Source organism: Rhododendron vialii, chromosome 11a (assembly GCF_030253575.1).
Source record: "Rhododendron vialii isolate Sample 1 chromosome 11a, ASM3025357v1".
Lineage (NCBI taxonomy): Eukaryota > Viridiplantae > Streptophyta > Magnoliopsida > Ericales > Ericaceae > Rhododendron > Rhododendron vialii.
Genome location: NC_080567.1, coordinates 29,062,506 through 29,084,882, shown reverse-complemented (window position 1 = coordinate 29,084,882; position 22,377 = coordinate 29,062,506). Strand labels below are relative to the sequence as shown.

At 38.5% G+C, this 22,377-nt stretch overlaps 4 protein-coding genes and 1 long non-coding RNA gene across 19 annotated transcripts; 2 read left to right on the top strand and 3 right to left on the bottom strand.

The window, feature by feature from the left end:
* The first annotated feature begins 2,742 nt into the window (after positions 1-2,742).
* On the top strand, positions 2,743-6,715 carry LOC131306348 (F-box protein At3g07870-like). 10 transcript variants are annotated; one of them, XM_058332532.1, is made up of 3 exons: positions 2,743-2,915; positions 3,392-3,543; positions 5,183-6,715. In XM_058332532.1, exons 2-3 carry the CDS (start codon positions 3,506-3,508, stop codon positions 6,552-6,554), a joined length of 1,410 nt encoding a protein of 469 aa, XP_058188515.1. In that variant the 5' UTR covers positions 2,743-2,915; positions 3,392-3,505; the 3' UTR covers positions 6,555-6,715. The 10 variants fall into 10 exon arrangements, with proteins under 10 accessions (XP_058188515.1, XP_058188514.1, XP_058188520.1 ...); XM_058332531.1 differs by having other exon boundaries at positions 5,180-6,715; XM_058332540.1 differs by lacking the exon at positions 3,392-3,543 and adding an exon at positions 4,151-4,366 and having other exon boundaries at positions 2,818-2,915; positions 5,180-6,715.
* Positions 6,716-7,006: 291 nt separating this feature from the next.
* On the bottom strand, positions 7,007-11,557 carry LOC131306347 (disease resistance protein RPV1-like). Its single transcript, XM_058332528.1, has 4 exons — positions 11,040-11,557; positions 8,899-9,994; positions 8,392-8,826; positions 7,007-8,287 (listed from the first exon to the last, which is right to left on the bottom strand). The coding sequence occupies exons 1-4, from the start codon at positions 11,555-11,557 to the stop codon at positions 7,958-7,960; spliced, it is 2,379 nt and encodes a 792-aa protein (XP_058188511.1). The 3' UTR covers positions 7,007-7,957.
* Positions 11,558-11,617: 60 nt separating this feature from the next.
* LOC131306351 (uncharacterized) lies at positions 11,618-13,169 on the top strand. Its single transcript, XR_009193838.1, has 2 exons — positions 11,618-11,744; positions 12,225-13,169. It is a non-coding gene; the product is annotated as an uncharacterized LOC131306351 (long non-coding RNA).
* Positions 13,170-13,653: 484 nt separating this feature from the next.
* LOC131306341 (disease resistance protein RPV1-like) lies at positions 13,654-21,573 on the bottom strand. Of its 6 annotated transcripts, none has more exons than XM_058332517.1 (11): positions 21,390-21,573; positions 20,232-20,785; positions 18,856-19,957; positions 18,289-18,723; positions 17,250-18,164; positions 16,502-17,158; positions 16,049-16,186; positions 15,396-15,661; positions 15,032-15,209; positions 14,597-14,954; positions 13,654-14,199 (listed from the first exon to the last, which is right to left on the bottom strand). In XM_058332517.1, the coding sequence occupies exons 1-6, from the start codon at positions 21,510-21,512 to the stop codon at positions 16,589-16,591; spliced, it is 3,699 nt and encodes a 1,232-aa protein (XP_058188500.1). In that variant the 5' UTR covers positions 21,513-21,573; the 3' UTR covers positions 13,654-14,199; positions 14,597-14,954; positions 15,032-15,209; positions 15,396-15,661; positions 16,049-16,186; positions 16,502-16,588. The 6 variants fall into 6 exon arrangements, with proteins under 6 accessions (XP_058188500.1, XP_058188501.1, XP_058188503.1 ...); XM_058332518.1 differs by having other exon boundaries at positions 15,396-15,633; XM_058332520.1 differs by having other exon boundaries at positions 15,396-15,595.
* Positions 14,116-15,645, bottom strand: LOC131307081 (probable flavin-containing monooxygenase 1). The gene is made up of 6 exons (XM_058333498.1): positions 15,396-15,645; positions 15,301-15,352; positions 15,032-15,209; positions 14,693-14,954; positions 14,310-14,395; positions 14,116-14,199 (listed from the first exon to the last, which is right to left on the bottom strand). Exons 1-6 carry the CDS (start codon positions 15,643-15,645, stop codon positions 14,116-14,118), a joined length of 912 nt encoding a protein of 303 aa, XP_058189481.1.
* Positions 21,574-22,377: the final 804 nt, after the last annotated feature.

The window sequence follows — 22,377 nt, the reverse complement described above, 5'->3', positions numbered from 1 at the left end:
GTATTCCGTTTTGTTTTAGTCAAAAAAACCGAAATGGTCCATGTAGTTCAGTATTTGTGTCAACTTGATTTCTGCAGTTTGAATTGATTTAATTTACACTCTTGTAATTTTCATTTTGTTTCAATTTGATCCAATTACTAACTGTCGTTAGCCTCTGTTAACCCTAGACACAAATGAGTCTCTTTTTCTAGTGAATTACTGAACCCTTTCTTCTCGAACCTCACATACCTAAAGCATTTTCCTAAAAAGCAAAACAAAGTAACTTTTTTCTAAAAATCGGGTTCTCTGGCCGGTGTTCTTTTTTCTAAAATACTTGAATTATTCTTTCGATATTTAAGAGGTGACCAAGCACACCTGAACTTTATGCCCGATGGAGATAAGTGATTTTCTAAACCTCTTTTGTGGCCTGAGCTATGGCCAGACCTGATTCTCGTTTACCCGGAGATATGCAAGCAGCTTGATGAAAGCTCGGTCCCTTTTGAAAATAAAACTCACTTCATTTTCTAAAAGTCAAACATTTTTCAAAAATATCCAAATCTCTTTTATAGAACACAAAACTTCTCATTTTTCCTTTCTTTTCAAGAACCACGTCGCAATCCATAGGAATCGGATCACTTATTCAGGCCCTAATCCCTCTCACTCCTTCCCCCCGAAGGCGAACAAGACACATTTCGATCGAAGGTAAAATCCTGGGCACGACAAATGGAGAATGAAAGTCGTGAAAAAAAAGAGGAGAATGGAACAATGAGGCCCTGTGTTTTGGTTCAGATGTATATTAAGGTAAGAGGATAATGACAGATTACGATTTTAACCCTAAAAAAGGGGCCCATTCGTATCTGGGGTTAACGGAGTCTAACGGCAGTTAGTAATTGGATCAAGTTGAAACAAAATGAAACTACAAAGTGTAAATCGAGTTAATTCAAACTGTAGGGACCAAATTGATACAAACACTAAACTACAAGAACCATTTCAATTTTTTTCCCTTTCTTTAATGTTAAATACAAAACTCAGCAGCAATTGGGCCGGATCTTGAAGCCTAACCTGCTCACGTCGTTCCAACATCCAACGGGAACACCTCAGTATATCATCTATCATCCTATCTACTGCTCCATCCGTTTCATATTGAGAGTCTCACATTCTCTTTTTTTTTTTATTTTTTAAATAAAAAAATCAGCTACTTTCGTGCATAATTTTTCAATTTTTTTTGTACCAAATTAAAAATCTCGATTAGTACTTTAATTTGGTGCGAAAAAATTAAAAAAATTATATACGGAAGTAGTTAATTTTTTGATTTGAAAAATGACATGACTTTTCGTGATGGACTCTCAATATAGAACGAAGAGAGTATACAATTGTATTTTGAGTCCCACAAGCTTTCAAACCCCCATTTCCTAATTTCATGAATTTTTACTTCTTCTTTTTTTTTTTATAAAGAGGGGGAAGGGGTGGTGGAACGTGGGAGAGGGACGGAGAGAGAAAATATTATTCTATGTCATTGGGCACCGTCGGTACTCAAATTTCAATTTTCATCACACATCTTTTAGTGTATAGAATGAGACTAATGCTAGTGTGTATCGAACACAGAATCGATTAAAATATTTAACTATTTTTTTTAATCGACTAGCGTTTTTGCCCGTTTGATACACAAGACTGAAAATAAAACAATGAAATTTTTTTATCCCATGCATCGAACGAGCACAAACGCTAGTTTTGTTTAATAAACTTGAACATGCAAACTTTTGATCACTTTTATACACACACCTCCGCCAAAATTGATCATGGTTGGTGTATAAAATTCATTTTCTGTAACGAAAAATATTGTGTACGGACAAATTGACTACTGATTGTATACCGACCTCTCGGGTGGGGTTCATTTCGGGTACGCACAAATAATCTCTGACCTTCATTCTATTTGGACTAAATTTGACGAAGTGTCATATGAAAAAATCAATATATATCTGAATGAATTAATCTTTTATAGGACATATCACAAATTTATCCCTAAAAAATTAGGAGTTTTAAATATTCATCCTCATTAGTCACATCATGTAAGTTTTCATCCCACGCACTTTTCGTGCTTATGTTTCCATCCTCTTAGTATGTAAATTACATTTTTTACTCTTTTTACTATGATATACATATATTATGTTGTATTGTTTTCTTAATTTAGTGAGATTGGATTGAATTGCTTTCTTAATTTAGTAGGATTTGATAAATTTAAATATGATCGATTACATTTATATTTTTTATCCTATTATTTTTATATTTCAAATTGAATCGACCCAAAATAATCATAATTCATGATTTTAGGGTAATTTGAAATATGATTGATTAATTTTATATTTCAACTTGAATCAAACCAAAACAATTACTGTACGATTTTATGAATACATCCTAATTTATTTAAAAAATACAAATCTAAGCCATAATTTCATGAATACACCATGATTTAATAAAAAACATGAATAAATCATGAAATAAATAAATATACCATGAACACGAAGGAGAACAAACACCATTTGTGCGAGTAGGCAAACACAAGGGGTTGGTACACCGGTCCGACACCATAGTCGCGTCTTGTATGTGGAGCCCATCTGTCTTTGTTGGAGTATTTGTTTCATCGAATCGAACTTGTCCGAAATACTTCCCGTTGGACCAAAAAAAAAAGAACTTGTCCGAATTTTAGGGTGGTTTTTTTGGTAAATATTCGCAATGGCACTGATTTTAAGATGGATTTGGCACGTGTAAACTTCTCCCAGGTGTCGGTCCCATCCAACCCCACCGCCTCTATATAAACAGAAGACCTCTCTCTCTCTCTCTCTCTCTGGATCTCGAAGCCAGAAGCAAGCGGAAGAAGAAACAACAGATACGCGGAGACGACGCGGGGGTCGGTTACTGATCAGGTCCCCATCGCTGTACTCTCTCTCTCTCTCTCTCTCTCTCTCTGATACTTGCAATTGAATCTATACGTAATAGTTGTTGAGTATTCCACGCACGCATGTACCAGAGGTTATACGTGTTAGCAAAACCCTTTAACTGTCGTCATCCATCAGTTTGTTTGCGAGAGAATAAGAAATAATTCTTGAGAATCAATTTTTTGGTGCTATTCTGTTCAAAAGAGTACTCCAAATTCTGCAATTGAACAAGAAATAGAAAGAATTGGAACTGAAGTTACATGGCCATACCTGTACTAACCTCTAGGCCTTGGCGTAGCTGTCAAGGCATGAGATTTGCTCCGGCTTTAATCAGATCCCTTGCAAGTAGGCGGTGGGATTGGTCTCAGGATTAGTTGAAGTGCGCGTAAACTAGCCTGGACCTGATTTATAAAAAGAAATGGCCGTGCTTATATGTGGCGGGGTTAGGAGTAGAGAATGAGGTTTTTTTTTGGTAGGTTGTTTGCGTGCTGTGGAACTTTTATGAAGTCCAATGACTAATGGAGCAGACCATAGATCATTGAGATCGAGCATACTTCACAAATTTCCTCTAGCAAAGGCCATGGGACAAAATGTTGAAGATATTGGGTAGTTGCAAGTTAATTTCTCGGTAATTGATAGGTTTAACGATTGACATGGCCAATGATAGAACAAAATGCTGTTTTGAAATCACACTTTACTGTGATTGTCAAGTACGTACATGTATGCGTTCTGTTTCTTCAAAACAGAATTGGCTATAGATGTTGCAAGTCAATGGTCAAGTTATGTACTTGCATTTATTTCTTTGGGGAAATATTTTGGTAGTGTGGGCAATTTGATTCTCATTTTGAAGGAAAGCTATCGTGCTTTGAGCTCAATGTTGGCCATGTGTGGCACTAATGATTTGTTTGTTATGCCCCTAATTTTTGGAGCCAGCATGAAGAAAGAATGAGCATTGTTCATCGGCTCATGTTACTCTTTGTAGTGTATTCGACTGTATCCTGTCATAATCTGTCTGCTACTGTAAAATCACCCTTTCTTTCGTTATCCATGCATAAAATCTGTCTGCTACAGTAAAATCTGTCTGTTACTCTTGAAGTCGAAGCAATTGAATTCCAATTGAGACGAAATAAAAAGAACTAGATCTGCGGTGTTAGGGAACAGAGAGTGAGGTTTCTATTTTGATAGGCTGTTATCATGTTGTGGAACTCTTTTGAAGTTGATTGATTGATTATCGGTTATGGAGCGGACGCGAGATGCTCCGCAATTTCCTTCCTGTTTGAAGGGTTCCTTTTGAAGATCTGCAAGTTATCGTCTCCGCTATCAATTTGCTTTTATGATCATGGTAAATTTGCCATGATGGTTTCGTTAATTGCCCCTCTAGTGGGATGGGGACCATGGGGTAGTTGTATTGAATTCAGAGTTTCTGATTCAAAAGGTTGCCATCATATTTTGTAAGTTAATTGTTATCTTTATATATGGTATGATGTTGCCCACTTACCTAAGCTCTACTTTAAATTATTGTCACTCTACTTTCGCAAGATAAATGAGTTTACAACTTGGGTTACAATGTGATAATGTTTGTTGAAATGTGATGTCGCCATATTTTTTTGCCAATTGAGGTAGTAGTTCTCTCTGTTTCTCTTGTAGATTCCATCTAGTGTGTCTTTAAGATAAATTATTTTGGTAGATGGCGAAGCTGGTATCTGCTTATCGTTCTATTTCGGCGGTCTACATAATTCTATTAATATATTTTTTATGGAAAATCAAACACACTGTTTCTCTGGTGATTCCTCTAGGAAAAAGTTTTGGGTCTAAATTATTGATTTTGAGTTTTTTCCTGCTATAACAGTATTTACATTAGCTGGATGGTGTTCATGTTGCTCATGCTCCTGCATTCTGATTTACCTCATTTCCTGCTGTATTGATCATTGAGCAAATATCGGTACTGAACTGTATAGAATAACATAAAATGTTTGGATCGTACCATTCCAAACGTGTAAAACTTTCCATGCTTCTGTTCATTTGTTATCATCCTAAAAGATTACAATGCATGCTTTTCTGCAACCTGCAAACATGCATATTCTTTTCCGGAAATTTGATGCTATGATACTCTTTATGATTTGATGCCAACAGCTCTTACCTCAATGGAGTTTCCTGCTCATTTGAGAGAAAGCAATTGTTCTTGCTCTCGATGTTTGCCGTAAATGATTATAATCTTCTTCTTTGTTGTGTTTGTTTCATCCATGCTCCATTTCTGTTCCCAGCAGGCATAGAATGGTCATTGGAAGATGCAAAAGAGGAAGAGAAAGCAACTCAACTTTTGAAGGAAAAGAAGACAACAAGGAAGATGAACAACAATCGCAGGATCATACAGCAGCATCAGAAAGTATACTTGGTTGTGGTATACTTGAACTGCCTATGAACTTAATATACGAAATACTCTCAAGGCTCCCTCCAAAGGCCATAATCTGTTGCAAATGTGTTTGCAAAACATTCCTCAAGATTCTCACAGACCCGTATTTTTCCGAAATTAACCTTATTAAAGCACCCAATGTTTGTGCTAGCCTCATCCTTCAACACAGTCCCAGTTCATGTGCATTTCACTTTGTCTATATGCAAGATCTTGAGGAAACCTCAGCCGCCGCCACCTGCACTGCTGACGACCGCCCCTTTTATCGCCGGCGTATTTCTTGTCCGTGCCAAGCATTAACTGTGAAAAGTACCAGATTCGAACTCTCCCGTCGTCAAGTTACCCTTGTGGGTTCTTGTAATGGATTGCTTTGTTTATACCATGCTTCATGGCCTCCCTTTCACTACATTTGCAACCCAGTCCTTGGCGAAGTTATGGTTCTTCCCAATCAGATTTCTGCAAAACGAGCTTACAATTATCGTTGCCATTCTGGGTTTGGTTTCTGTCCAAAGACTAAGCGGTACAAGGTCGTTAGTTTGATGTGCATGCAATATACTGATCCTGAGACTCGTTTGGTCTCTGGTGGTAAAACAAAAGCTGAGATATACACTCTTGGCACGGAATCCTGGAGGAAAATTGGCGATGCCCCATTACCTATGTCTGAGGGATCGTTTGACTCTTTCCTAAATGGCATTCTTCACTGGATTACTGATGGTTTTACGGCTTTCAACTTGATTTCTTCATTTGATTTTGAGATGGAGCAGTTTGGATCTGTTCCGGGGCCTACCCATTTTGATCGAGAGTGTGTTAATAAGATCTCTTGGATCAATGTCGGGGTACTAGGTGAGTTTCTCTCTCTATGTTATGTAATTGGCGACGGTCAGTTTGATGTTTGGGTGATGAAGGATTATGGTGTCAAGGAGTCCTGGACTAGAGAGTTTGTCATTGACATCAACTTCTATTGCGCGCTGGAGCATTACTTGCATCAACCGATTGCATTTTTGAGAAATGGAGATTTGTTGTTCATATGGAATTCCAGATCTTTAGTGTCCTACAATCATAGGAAAGGAACCTTCAGAGAATTTAAAGCTTTTGGTCCTTGTGGTGTTCGTGCTATTGCTCATATTCCAAGCTTTATTTCTCTAAAGGGTTTCGCAAGAGGAGGCCTTTTGAAAACTTCTAAATGGCGTGGACTTATGGGCGGTATGAATTTTTATACTCACATGTAATAGTAAGTATGAAGGGTGGATTTTTGTTAATGTAGATCATTTTTACAGTTCCCATTTCTCTTCTATTTTTTCTTTTTTCCTTTGTTGTATAAACCTATATTTCTAGATTTATCTTGTAGCCACAATGCAGATTCAGTACAGAGCAGTTGTTAAATCTCGTATTTCGTTAATCTTTTCATAGGAAAATGTGTTCGTGTTTTGATGATCTTGCTAGGAAAAATCAAAACTTGGTGGGAGTTATGCTTAATATTTTACGTCTAATGCATCTGTATTCGACCTTAGGTCAAAACTCCGTATTTGTTTTAAATGCTCGTGAAGAATCCATGTTTATGGGAGAAACAAGTTTCTAGAGAGAGTTGTTAAAATGCACATTCCACTATGGCTATGAGGGCAGCATTTGAGTTTGAAAGAGAAACAAAGGGAAATATTGTAGCATTTGAAGTAGCCTAAAGTTGGTTTGGAAAGGTATCAACTTGATTATACTGAGTTGCAGAATCAGTTCTTCTTCAATCAGACACATTTTTTTTGAAGAGCAAAAAGGAATTTTATTAATCTTTGAAAACAAATTACAAAGATTAACACCCTCTTAAGCTAACTCAAGAATCAAAAAAACAACAATTTCAGACCTAGAACCTATTGTTAACATTCAAGAACCGAACCAGCGAAACTCGTGGAGGTTTGCCGGGTTTATTTTTCCACCCCCAGATTTCCAGTTCCTGTTCCTGTTCCTTCTTCAATTTGATTTCTCATTAGCTGCTGAGAAAGGAAGAAGAGATCCCTCCGTTTGAAGCAATGCAGTCATTTTGTGCTTTGAACCAACTCTTGCTAACTTGCTCTACTACTTCTTGAAACTCCGCAATAAGCCGCCAGATTCCAATTCTCTGTCCTGAAAAAGCTCTGCCGCATTCACAGAGAGACATTCACTTCAACACCACCTTCCACTAGCAAATTAGCTACCTTCCAATCACTTAACCTGCCCACATCTTTGCCTTGATGTGCAGTGCCTTTGAATGTTGGCCTGTAACCCCATTTCAGACCCTCGGTTTTGTTATTTCAAAGACTACATTCATACCTCCATTCTGTCTGTTCACAGTCCAAGCCGTGTCCATATACAAACCTCCTAGAATCAGGCCATGGAACTTGAGATGGGGAAGAAAGGGACAGTAAAAGACATTGTTTAACTTTAACCGCAACTCTTATCATCAAACCAATCAGGAATCTCACTCCCTGGAAGAAAAACGCTCTGACATTCTGCAATCATAGAATCACCTGAGGCTCGTCAGGCCATTAACATTTTCTGCAGTTTTCCTGATTCGAAACTGCAAACCACCTGGTTTTAATTTTTTAACACCCAAGAACAGGAGTTCATGCCACAGTTCATATTGTCCAGCGGTGGTGGGTAACTAGTTTGTTCCATCGGGGTGAACCCCATTCAAAGATACCAACTTGCCCAGATCAGGGGGCAGCCCTTCCAGCCTTGAGCATCCACTGAGAATCAGTTTTTCTAGGGATTTGAGCTGAAAAACTTTATTTGGAAGGTTCCTAAGATTTTCACAGCCTTTTAGATTCAGCAACACAAGTCTAACTAATTCCCCGATGGACTCGTGAACCGTGACCAAACTTTTGCAATATTTAAGAATCAGTCTCTCAAGACTAGGAAGCTGTGAGAAGTCAGGGGAGCTGGTAAGGCCATTAGAGCAACTGAGATCAAGAATTTTCAATGACTTGAGCACCTGCAAAAACACAAAAAAGTAGGCAACCGGGTATCCACCAGCGTCTATATTTATCTGAGAAAAGCATAAGAGACGATAGATACAAAGGAAAAGCTGGATCATACATTGGTTCTCTTCCACAATCGTTCCAAGCTGCTATTCTGCATGTCAAGAACAACCAGCCTCTCCAAAGGAAAATCATTAGGTATATATTTTGAAGAGAAGCCACGCCAACACAACCATCTTAACCTCTTAGGAAATTCTTTGTAACCTCCGGTGAGTCTTACATTATTAAGCTGGAGAAATCTCAAGTTGTGCATTTGTGAAAATGCATCAGTTTTCAAATCTGCTTCATCTGGTTCTGAGAGTGGTTCTACTAAGGCATGGACCATGGGCAACCATGAGAGTAAGCCTAGACGATATCGCTTAGGCGAATTTCCTTCATTAAGCAGCATCAGTTCGCCAGGAAAACCTTCCAACTGGGTTTTTTGTACATTTTTTGATCTCTTAAATGTCAAATCATCCATGTTGAGGCTAAGGCCTTCAATTGTTTCAGTTCCCTGATAAAGAAAAAGATAAGTCACAAAAATGCAAAAAGGCATAGAAATAGCTATGAGAAGCATAATTCTTACAGATTTATCCCTCAGCACGTTGAAAACGTCCTCATGATACCAAAGTCTGCTGCGCTTTCCAGGTTGCTTCCGGGACTCCTGCCGAATAATTTCCCTGCCCATTTCTCTGAGCAATTGGTGCATCAAAAGCTTGTTCTTTTTATTAACTTTTACAAGACCCCTACGAATTAGATTTTGGAAGCCAACCATAATAGGATAATAACATTCCTCAAGTATTTCAAGTGTGTAATCTTTGTCCTTTCCAACAAAGAAACAAACAATATCGAGGAACAAATTTTTCTCATGATCATCTAAGGGATCATAACTCATTTTAAGCACGTTATGAATTTTCTCAGGCAAATGAGTTTTTAGTTTTTGTAATTGACTCTCCCATACATCAACAGTTTCGCCGCAGAGAGAAGAGCCCAAAATCTGAAGAGCTAATGGAAGACCACCACAATAATGAATAACCCTTTTTGACAGCTCCATGTACTGTTCAATAGGTTTGTGTTGTCCAAAAGCATGCCTGCTGAAAAGACAAAGTGCTTCATCATCACTCAATTCCTCTACTGTGATATCAAAAACTTCATCAGCCTTTAGCAATTGCTCATGTCGAGTAGTTATCACAATCTTACTTCCTGGATGAAACCGGTCTTGCATCCCAATTAAATCGTTTACTTGGTCCAAATGATTCACATCATCAAGGACAACTATAACTCTTTTACAGCACAAAGCATCTTTAATCAAAGGCGCTCCTTGATCAACGCTGTATATTCGCTCCATTTTCCGCTTCAGAATATCTGAAACAAGTTGTCTCTGAAGACGAACCAAACCGTTAGGTTCTTTTGCAGTTTCTCGAATATTGGCAAGAAAGCTGCTACCTTCAAATCTGTCAAAGTTTTGGTTATAAACAGTTTTTGCTATGGTTGTCTTCCCTATTCCACCCATCCCATTGATCACCATTATGCCCACATTATTTGACCCATCTTGCAACCACGAATTGATATCTTTTACACGGGATTCTAGTCCGGTTGGGTAGGGGGTACCACTTAGCACCATGAAATCCAATTTTCTCACAACCTCCCGAACAATTATTTTGATGAACTTTGACTCATGCCTGCACATTGAGATCAAAATGGTAACTAACAAAATTAAGCATGTCAAGAAATGAGATGAGATGAACATCTCAATGAAAACTGCAAACAAACTGAAAAATTACTCTATTTGGATGCCCCATGTCAATCACATTACGACTTACCTGATATGACAAATAAACATGCGGTACTAATCTTAATGATATCTTTACATGAACTTTAGGACAATTTCTACTACATCAAAAGTAACGACTCTTGAGTAAAAAACCTAGGTTCTAACTTCTAAAACAGACATCAAATTTAACTTCAAAGGGTATGCCTTCTAATATTTGCTTAACTCAAGCTCTTCTGCATCAACTGATCCATCTTAGGGAGCTTTCAAGACACAAAAATACCAGTACCAACTACCAATACTTACTAGCCTTACAATGTCTAAACTATTCATCAAAAGCTACAAATACAAAAAAGATCGCGAACTCTCGAATCATAATTCCATAGCTAACTTTGCACAAGACTCCCACACCGAAGCTGTTTTAGAGTCCGATATGCAGACTTCTCAGGTTTTCATGAATCTTGCTTGGCTTTGAAGATTGATATGATAATTGGACGCTATTGTCAAGAATTGCGTCTCTTCTAATGCACCTCCTACTGATGTCTTTGTGCTGATTCAAGGTTGTATGGCTTTAAAGAATCTTTTTCAACTCTGTAGGTTTGTTCATTCTTTTTCAACTCTGTAGGTTTGTTCATGTTAGTAGATCATGTAATAGGGCAGCACATGACTCTGCTAAGAGAGCCCTGTCTCTCGGTGTGTCTACTAGGTGGGTTGTAGAACTCTACGTTGACTGTTAAGTGTTAAATTACAATTACAGTTCCACGTATCTCTTGAGAACATTTCAAAGGGTATTACCCAAAGAGTAGCAACACGGACACATGTCCGGACACAGAGCCGTTCAATGCAAGTGGGCCCCACACAAATACACGTGAACCCACACGCATTGGAAATTGGCAGACACATCTGTGTCCAAAAACATTGCCGTTATCCAAAGGAAGAAAGTAAGATGCAATTACCTGTCAGCTTGATTTTCTAAGACAAAACCTCCAAGATCAGCAACTTCTCTCAGTGCTGCCCTCCAACCTTTCATCTTCTCTCTCAAATACTGTTTCTTCGTTTCATCAGTTTCCGCCTTGTATCGCTTGTCATGCCCATCAAATGCTTCACCAACACTCCCAGTTTGCTTCCTCACACAGGACGGTTCCACGTCATAAAAGACCGGGAAAATTATATGCTCACAGTTCCTTTTGCGTTCAACGATCATCACAAGCTCATCGAGGCACCACCCAGAAGAAGCATAGTCTTTTGACAAGACAACTACTGAACTTCTTGACTGTTTGATTGCTGTCTCCAGCTCTAACTTAATATCTCCACCTCTCTCAATTTCATCATCGTCTCTAAAAGTATGCAGACCCGCATTGACCAAAGCTGTATAGAGGTGGTCCGTGAAGTTTTTCCGAGTGTCTTCACCTCTGAAACTCAGGAACACGTGGTACGTAAAACGAGACATCGAAGAGGAGGCATCAACAGCCATTAAATCGAGCTTTCCTTGGGATGTTAATGGTGGCAAAATACAAATTCCCCAACTGGAATCTCGTATCCGAGGGTAAAGATTTCTGGGTTGCTAGATAGTATAGCAAGTAACTTGGGCCGAAAAATGAGTTTGGAGTAAGAATCACAGTTCATGAATTTCAACTCCTTGTGGCCCCCAAACAACATCTGTATCAAGCAGAACAAGAAAATCAACAGCTCTATATCAGTTTTCTTCAGAATTATCTCAATTACTTCCAATGTTTTGTAATTGTAACTGTTATCTTTTATTAGAATGTCATTATAATGCATTTATTGGTGGATATAATTTGCATAAAAATCCAACCTTTACGACTTTAGGACAGAAAAAAAGAAAAAGAGAACTCAACTGATATTTATGCATCAAATCAAAAGACTTGATGCTTTTCGTGATGTATGGAAGAAAATGCTAAGTAAATAATAATAATAATCATTTAGTTTTTGGAATGCTCCTAAGTAATTTGGGGAAAACAATTGCAAAAACTTAGCGAGTATTCTCTCAATGTGGTGAAGAAAAGTCTTGTAATTACAGGATTGTATGTATAGGAGTGCAAAACAAAGGACGTTGGACTCGCGCCCAATCAGAAGAAATTGATTTCCTAATAGGATTGAGAAGAAGTTACCAACCTGAGTCAGCCGATTGATCGTTACGTGCCTTCTTTGGAATCGACCGCCTCACCGATTCGAGGAGTTATGGCTAGTTAAACAGAGGAGGAGAGAGAGAGAGAGAAAGAGAGAGAACGGTGTGGACGCGTTAAAATTTGCGTGGGAAAAATTCTTCTGACAGCGTCGAGGGTGCGAAAATTGTTGGATCTTAATTACTCGGTTTGGAGGACCAAAAAGAAAATTACTCGGTTTAGTTGTGAAAAAGGAAGTGAAAAGTACTACTTTGTAAGGAAAATGGGAGAAACGAAAGGGGAAAATTTAACAAACTCCTGGAACAAAAAGTTTACAAAAAATGCTAGAAACAAAGAAAATTTATTCTGAAAGTGGCTCAAAAAGATCAATTAGTGGTTAAAATTCATTTGTTGTATGAAATCCAATTATCAAAGTGAATCTCAACCACTGATTATTTTTTCGAAAGACTTTCGAAATAAATTTTCTTTGTATCTAACATTAAAGTTTCCATTTTCGCTTCTTCTCTCTCTCAAACCAAACGAGGGAAGAGAATTTTTTTCAACTCTCTCTTCTTTTTCCTTTCCTTTCTGCACGTTCCAAAGAAAAAGGCTCCGTCTTCCCTCGTTTGATTTGGTTTGGTTTCAGAACCATATATTCAACTTTTCTCTAATTTCTCTTTGAACTTTCCCCCTCATTTCCTTTTCTTTGCTCGAGTTCCAAACAGAGCTTAGGGAAAGGAAAAGACAGTTCTCCTCGTTTCATTTGAAAAGAAAGTGTGAAAAAAAAATTAAACAAAATTTCGAGCAGAACACATTTTTCGCACACTTTCTTTCTTAACAATTCTTATTTTCCTTTTCTTTCCATGAGTTCCAAATGGATCCTAAAGGAAAAGTGATTATGAGAGGAATTTTAAGGAAAAATATCATGATTATGGGGTCTTGGAGAGATTATTCAGTGCACCTGACCTGGAGGCACTGAATAATTTTGTCTGTCTGGAGATGTCAAAATAAATTGGAAGAAGAAAGCAAAACTTCTGTGATGCTCCCAAGTGGTATGGGAGCATCATACTCCCAATGAATTACAGCCCTTGGATTGAAAATAGATAAATCACAGCCCTTAGATCAAAACCAAAAACTAAAAATAGGGTGGTTTTGTTAAAAATGAGGCGATTTTGACCTAAAAAACGGAGGATTACTTACCACAAAACAGACAACACTTACCATTCACTAAGGCAACACTTACCATTCACTAAGGCAGAACTTACCACACTTGTGTGGTAAGTTCTGCCTTAGTGAATGGTAAGTGTTGCCTTAGTGAATGGTAAGTATTGCCTGTAATTCATTGGGAGTATGATGCTCCCATACCACTTGGGAGCATCATAGCCTTTGCCCCAGAAGAAAGGGGTGGGTTAAAAAAAAACACAAAAAGGCTTGATGAGGATTTCTCTCAAGAAATTTTGCCCCCAAAAGCAATTGCAAATCTCTATATCACATTTTAAGCTTGACAAGCAAACCATCTTGTTTCCTATAGTTTTTTTGAAAAAATAATCTCCATTGACACTGGTAATAGGATTCATGGCATTGCAAGTTTGGGAGAAAAACAGTTGGCCAGGCAGCTCTTTAGGATGGATTTGATATCCGAGTGTCTCGACCAGCTTAGCATAATCCAGGAGGATATATGGCTCAAACAACTCAGCAATGAATCCCTTCTTTCGTTTAGGTTTCCATCCCATGTACTGGCGGAGTTGGTCGTACCATAAATGAAGAGCGCCAATGCAAGATCTCCGGTAGTATTGGCCAGAGTATCGCTTCATTAACTTGACGCCTTTTGCAGTGTCTTTCTCCATCTCTTTAGTTCCGGGTAGCTTGAATGTGCCGTCCAGAAGCCCTGCTAGCCATCGGCACCTCATCTCCGAATTGTGCAAGACTTGAAATGATCTCTGAGAATCCGATTATCGCTAGTTTTGGAATTCAAGGATGAATGCATTCCCTGTTAGAAGAAAGAAATTTATATTTGAGCAATACTACAAATATCGAAATTTGGTCTAAAAGTGCTAATGTGGCAGCTTTTAATTGGAAGTTGGTTTGGACCCCTCATACAAACACCCAATCAATATCTACAAACTCGGTAAGTGGTGGACAATTTCTGTGGGCATTTTCCTTTACAAAAAGCAAAATTTTGCTTTCTTAAAATGGGGATACCAACATGTATGTGTTATAACAACCAACCAACCATGCATAAACTCAATAAAATTGTGATACCAACAGTGCACGAGACCGACTCTCTTTAGTACAGAGTCGGAGACGGGCCAGATGCATAAAAACCCAATAAGCGCACAAATATGTGGAGTGCTGTATAGACTGTTCTATGTAGTAAAGATGTCAACCTAGAGCGTTGCACTCTCTTATCCGGTGACCCGAGCATGCAGTCTTGGAAGGTTGTGGACACAACAATGTCTTTAAGCTTTTAAATTCCCCTCAACCCAGTAGCAAATACGACCATATCAGTCTTTGGAGGTCCAGCCTCACCACAATCAAGATGCCTTCCTTGCAAAACCCAAAACTCGGAGCTTTCTTGAATTTGATGCTACCTTTATCAACTGCTTCGTAAAACCCCTCGGGCACGATTGAGACCAAACAAGAACCGGTTTCTTTCAAGAAACTGTGCTTGGGCACCATTCCCAACTTTGAAAGACAATGCTTCCGATTTATGAGACCTCCAACAAATTTGGAAAATCCCCATCTCTGACACATATTGGCAAGTAAATCATCTTTACACATAATAACTTATCTGGGAACTGCAATTGAAGAGGAGAGATTACCAGAGGTGAAAGAAGTGCTGCCAGGAGACCAAGGAAAAATCCTTCACCAGGCTTATGAACCAACAGCTCTGAGAAGTGATCGAAGTAAAAATATGCACTGGGAACTCCCCAAGGAAGGTAATTCGAAATGTTCCAGTGTTCATTCCTGTATGATATATAGTACATGGATTTTCCACCCCTGCGAGCACACAAAAACATTGCATGTAAAATGGTGCTATCCTGGCATCAAACTAAAAAATCAGATACAAGTTAATTTACTTGTCACAAACCAAAAGCGATATGACCTAGCTCGATGTGTAGGTATAACTTTTAATGAGTGAGCTAAATGAGTAGATTTCCAAATTAGTTCGCCATGTGTTCTTACCATTTTCTGTTGAGCATTCCATTGCAATGTCCATTGCGTGTTTCTGGAACCTGACAACAGTGACTCGCTTTCCTCTCACCAACACTTGAGCTGCTGCAAAATCCATGTCTGTATACTCCATGGAGTGTACAACCATGCCATGGAAGGTTTCAGGGCCCTTAGCAGGAGGAAATTCTGGGATATTTGAAATGCCACTGAACCTTCCAATATAAAGGATCGCAAAATCAACCCGGCAAACCTGTATCACCATTCCCCCCTTGAAAAATCTGACCCACAATAGACAAGGAGTTGGTAATGATCTATATAAAAAGGACTCTTCACAAAAGTATGAAGTGCACATATCAGTCACTCAAACTTAGGTAGGAGATCGAATATTGCCAACATTGTTCGTTGGACATTTACCTAGGAAAAAAATTTGGCAAACCAAATTCTGCATGACTTGGTATATGGCACCTTGTGAACACAAGTTACCATTGAAATAAATAAGGAATTCGGGTATTTTGCAATCTACCCCCATCCGTGACATAGGAACTATACACTTTGACACATATCCGCACCCAAGTCCACATCACATAGCTCGTAATGACTCATTATTTTTAGTTCTAAAAAGTTTATTTTTGAAGTTGTAAAGAATTGCTTTCTTAAATACTTACCCCGTTTCTGTAATCAATACCAGTGAAGCTAGACTGACAGTAATAACTCCTTTATCGTCCGCATAAGGGCTCCCAAGGCCCCCTTCCTCCCTCAGTCCCCGAAAGAGAAGTGCTCAATATACCAAATTCATACAACTCCTGTACCATGAAAACATTGAAACATTAACTACTATTACAGATATTATCTGCATATACAAAGACATATACAGACACACTCCCACACACATCTACACATATATGTATTAGAGATATAGGCGTGTGCATCTCTGTGTGTGTGTCCCCTATTTGTCTGAAGAAGGAAAGATAATGTTCAAATCAGTTTTCCTCTCAAATATAGCAATATCAACTTGATAAGCAGATTCCATGTCTTGTTCTTTGAGAGGACTATGGTGCTGATTTTACCTTCAAGCAACTTCTTTTTAATACTTGCTTCGCAAAGGAAGCTATACATACCTGTAGCTACTTTCGTGCCCCAGTTGGAACCTTATAGACAGTTGCGACATCCCAGTGTTACTTGAATGCTTTTGAAGAGGATCTTAGTTAGAACTTAGAAGATTGACCATAATGGCAGAGGAGATACACGCCTTGACTCCTCTCGTATGCTGACAAATCTCCACCAATGACACGCTGATGAGAAGTCAAGTCATGGTGTTGGATTACTCCTTGTCCACTAATAGACTGGGTGCATCCACCACTATTTGACCAGGGGCACTTCTCTTCTTGCTCATACACGAAGTCGGCCCCACATTCTTTTACCTCGAAACCAACCCCCAAAACCATGGAAACATTTAATTCATCACCAGCTTGCAGATTCCTCACATTCCAATGGCTTAACCATATCATTTCTTCATTTCCATGGATCGTTGGGCCATAGGTCCATTCAAGACCCTTGGTCTTATTTATAAATTTAACATGGAAATCATGCAAGTTCCCATCTTTGTGAGAGTTGGAACACACATAAACGACACATACATTCAAGCCTCGTATGTTGACATTGGGAAAAAACGGCACAACGAAAGATATTGAGGAACCCAAACTCTTATTGCTGAACGATGCGGGAATCTTGCTGCCAGGAAGGAAAATGCTGAATATACCAAATTCATAGAACCCCTGTGCCATGAAAACATAAGTATGAAATATAGGTGCAGATACACTTACATAGAGAAAAACGAAGACTGAGATAGAGACACAGATAGAGCACCTGGAGGTGACCCCTCTTTCTAGTAAGTGTCAAGTTATTGCACAATTCCACCTCCATTTTCCCCTTGGATTCCAAATCAAGAAAGCCCAAAGTGTTGATGATATCTGGATGGAAGCTTTTTATGGCTTCTAACTGGAACAATCCCTCAACCTTACCCAGTTTGTCGCAACCAGTTAGTTGCATGACCTCTATTGATTTGAAAAGGCTTGGAGGCATTTTCATTCTTTCAAGTGACTTGCAATCTCTTGCTATGAGTTCCTTCAAACTTGATGGAAGCTCTGGAAGTGACTGGAGCCCTGTGCATGCATCTAACCTAAGGGACTTGAGCATAGTTAGGCCTTTGATGCTTTCTGGTAAGCTAGAAATTGGATTCTGGCTTAGATCCAATTCCAACAACAAAGATAAGCCACTAAGGTCCCTTGGAATAGTATCATCTGATAGATGACAGTTCCTCAGACATAATTTTTGTAAAGTGCATGGCAAAAAGGCCAATGTGTGGCCCATTTCTTTGCTTGGTTTTGATACCCAAGACCAGAGAATTTTGGGCCATGGATCACTCTTTCTACTGGTAAAGCATAATTGAGTTATAGCTGTTCTATAAGCATGTAGTACTGTCAGAGGCTTTAATTTCTCAAGCTCCATGGGATTCATTTCAAGCTTTGAGCAACCCGAGAGAATCAGTTTCTCAAGCGATTTTAGCTGCCCAATTTTTCTAGGAAGCTTCCTAAGATTATTACAGCCTTTTAGATGCAAAAGAACTAGTTTCTCAAGGTCCCCAACTGATTCATGAACCTTAATCAAACTTGTGCAATCCTTGAGCCATAGTCTCTCAAGGCAAGGAAGTCCTGAGAAGTCAGGAGTACTGACAAGGCTATGGCAGTAACTGAGATTCAGAAATTTCAACACTCTGAGGAACTGCAAGAGGGAAGGAAGAAGAAAGAGAGGATAATGAGTTCTTACAAACTCATCTCAAATCTGTACATGCCTCGTATGACAAAATAAAACAACAAATGAAAACAGGGAAGGTGATTAACCATACTTTTGTTCCCTTCCAAAGTTGTTCCAAATTGCTATGGCGAAAATCAAGAGATACCAGGTTCTCCAACGGGAAATCATCAGGAATAGATTTTAAAGGGAACCCATACCAGCACAACAATCTTAACTTCCTTGGGAACCTTTTATAGCTTCCACCAAGCTGCACATAATTAAGCTGGAGCAGTCTTAGTTTGGGCATCATTGAAAAAGTATCAGTTCTGAAGTTTACGTCCTTTGCCGAGGGAAAAACTTTTGGAAATGCAGTGGATAGACGTTGCCAGGAGAACAAGCTAAGACGACGCCGTTTCCATGACCAGTCTGGACTATCATGTATCGGGTGTTCTCGTTTTGTATGACTAACATTGGTAGCTGACATGGAAGATTTAGCTTTCCTCAATATACGCATATTAAAGATGAGGCCTTGAACCCTTTCTGTACCCTAGTAGCGCATAAAGAATTGTCAGGTAAAAAGCATGCAAACATAATTACAGAAGCACATACACACAAATAAGGAAGCTAGTGTTTCTTTTATCTCTTCTTTTGAGGGTGCAATAGGAAGGATCTTTCTTACAGTTTTGTTACTCAATACATGGAAAGAATCCTCATGATCCCACACTATGCTACGTCTCCCAGGCTCATTGGGTGACTCTTGGTGTACAATTCTTCTAGCCATGTCGCGGAGCAGTTGATCCATAATCAACTTATTCCCTTCTCCAATTGTTATGAGGCTTCTACCCACAAGGTTTTCAATTCCAACTGTCGTATAGAAATTACATTCATCCAGTATTTTGACCACATATTCCTTGTCCTTCCCAACAAAAAATGAAGCAATGTGGAGGAATAATTTCCTGTCGTGATCATCTTGTAAGGACATAAAGCTAATTGCCAGTGTTTGTAGGATCTGATTTCCAGTGAATGATTCCATTTCTTCCAATGAAGTCTCCCATTCCTCTGCACTTCTATCACGGAGAGAAGAACCCAACAGTTTAAGAGCCAGAGGGAGTCCTTTGCACTGTTGGAGTACACTTTTTGAGTACTCCATGAAACCTTCAATAGGATGTGCTTGTCCAAAGGCATGCCAACTGAAGAGCTGCAGTGACTCATTATAATCCAATTCCTTAACCTTAAAGGTCTCGTCAACTTTATATGGTTTCAGCAGTTTCTCATAACGAGTTGTTATAATAACCTTACTTCCTGGGCAAAACCAGTCTCGCATTCCAAGGACTGCATTCAATTGATCCAGTTGATCCACATCGTCAAGAACAACGAGAACCCTTCTGTAACTTACTGCATTTTTAATCTTAATCATTCCTTCATCAACACTGCCAATTTTTAGTTTTCCACACCTCGAAATATCTGAAAGTAGTTGTTCTTGTAAACGTACCAAACCATTGGGCTGTTTAGAAGTCTCTCTAATATCTAAAAGAAAGCTACTGCATTCAAACCTGTCAAAATTTGAGTTATAGACAGTTTTGGCAATGGTTGTCTTCCCTATTCCACCAATCCCGGCTATCACCCCAATGCCAACATCAGTTGCCCCATCTTGTAACCAATGATTTATGCTCTCAACTCGAGAATCAATTCCAATCTGGTATTGGGTAACACCCAAGACCCTACGATTCAGTTTGTTCGAGATCTCTTTGATAATTTCCTGGATGAACTTCGATTCATGCCTACAGATTTTGATCAACAAAACAAAAAACAAAAGAGCAGGGTAAGAATTTCATGTTTCTTACAAACACATGGAAAGGGAAACTATCAAGAAAACTACCAGCTGCTAGAACAATATTTCTACACTGATTTCGAACTCTTTTCTAATTAACATGTATCCTGTTCCTGTCAGAATCTTTATGTAAATACTGCAAAACTATGTGTGGGCAACATCTGAATGAAATTACGGGCACATACAGCCCAATGATGCCTTATAAAGAATTCCGGGACATTTACCCATCAGATTGATTTTGCAAGACCATCCCTCTTAATTTTGCAACTTCCCTGAGACCTGCCCTCCACCTCTCGACGTTTTCCATCAAATCCTTTTCCCTTCCATCTGTGGCTGCAATGAATTGTTCTTCATGATTAGCAAACGCTTCTCCGAAACTCCCAGTCTGCTTCCCAACTTCAGATGGGTCCACATTGTAGTACACCGGCAATATTCTATGTCCAACTGCCTTCCGGCGTTGGAGAACATTTAGAAGTTCATCAAGGCACTGTCCCGAAGAAGCATAGCCTTTCGAGAAGACAATTACTGAAATCCTGGATTCCTCGGTGGCTCGTTGACATTCTGACTGCATATTGTGCCCTCTCTCAATTCCATTATCTGCTCGACAAGTGTGAATTCCAGAGTGAACCAGCGCTGTATAAAGGTGATCTGAAAAGTTGATACTAGTGTCATCGCTGGAGCTTAAGAACACCTGGTAAGTACACTGAGACATGGAAGAGGAGGTTTTTTGTGTCCTCTTAGCAGTTACTGGACAAATATCTGGAAGAAAATGCAATTTCTGTTCAGTTGAAAGGGCACTAGGCTTGTTTTAGAATCAAAACGAAAGTAAAGATGCGATATAATCGAAGTCATAAAGCAACTCAAATAATGCTATCAGCAATACATTCAAATGAAATGATAATTTGCAGAAAGCAAACAGAAATAACTAAGGAAATCAATTAGAAGTGCATTGAATCTAATCACTGGGTTCCTTCCCCACTGTCATGCTGAATTTTTATTTTTTCATTTTTTCTTGCTCTTTCTCTTCTACTTTTTGTGTTCTTACAACACCTTTGGATGGTGAGAAAAGAAAAGAAAGAAGAAACCTTTCACCTTATTTGGATAGCTAAAGAAAGATATAAGTAATGGTGGAAAAAAGATGGAAAATAAACAAAAGGACGAATCTCTATCGGGTCCAGTTTGTTTCTCACCAAATCTCATCACTTTTAGCAAGACTTGGTATGAAACTACGACCCTTTCTCTTCTCTTCCTTCCTCACAAGCAAAAGCCAGTGGACGGAAGCAAAAAAAGCGTGAACTGAGCATAACACAAACTAGCACAAATGTGAAACAGAAAAGAAGACGACGATCAACAACAAGAAGTAGCGAGATTGCGAAAATTACCCAACCGATCAATCGGAACCCTAATTCTGCTCCCCGGCGAAATTGAATATGCTGTTTTATCGACTGGGAAAGAAACCTGTAGGACTGCCACTCTTGGATTATGCTTCTTCTAGGTTTAACCATGGAGTAATTCAGAGAGGAGTTGAACTGAACAGTCTTTAACCGTAATTCCAAACAGAATAAGGTGGCGTTCCCCTCTCTAAAAAAAACTTTTTGGAGAAAGAAAGGTAATTTTAAACTCATATATAATAAAAATAAAAAATATTTTTAAAATTTTTTTTGCACCGTTTAAAAGTTCTTAATGAGATCTATCAAATAAGATTCATATTGATAGAAAAATTATTTGCGCAAACATATGATTTTTGAGTTTGAAATTGCCTTCTTTTTCAAAAATTACTTTTCCACAAAATTGGAACTCCCCTAATTTTTCCGTTAACACGGTATTTTTTTCTGGTTCATTTATCGAATGGGCACGACGCTAATTGATAAAAAAATTTTGATTTTTTTCCAGCTCCGTATTTGATGCACTATAGCATTGTTCCATTTTATACACGAGAAGACATACATATATATTATTATTTATATAATAAAACAGAGCTGTGTTTGAATCCTAAAGACAACCAACGCTCTAGATTTATCCCTCTTTGTGCATAAATCTGGACCCTTCATTCTACATTCCTTTTAGGTTTTATAAGTTTTACATGTTTCCGATATGGGAGAAGACTAAACATATCCCCCTTCCTTTTTCAATTGATTATTTTGAATCCTTGGATTTATATACATAAATCCTGCGGCTGAGAAACCTTTTCTATTTCATGAATTTTTTTTTTTACTTTTAAGAATTAAATAATAGATTTCATGGATGTAAGAAGAAAACAATATCTGCCATAATCGTTGCCATTAGGAAACCAATCAAGCATATTTTTCTTTCCTTATTTTCAGAATCCTAAATTTCTAGGATTTGTATTACTAGAGAACAAGAAGGTAG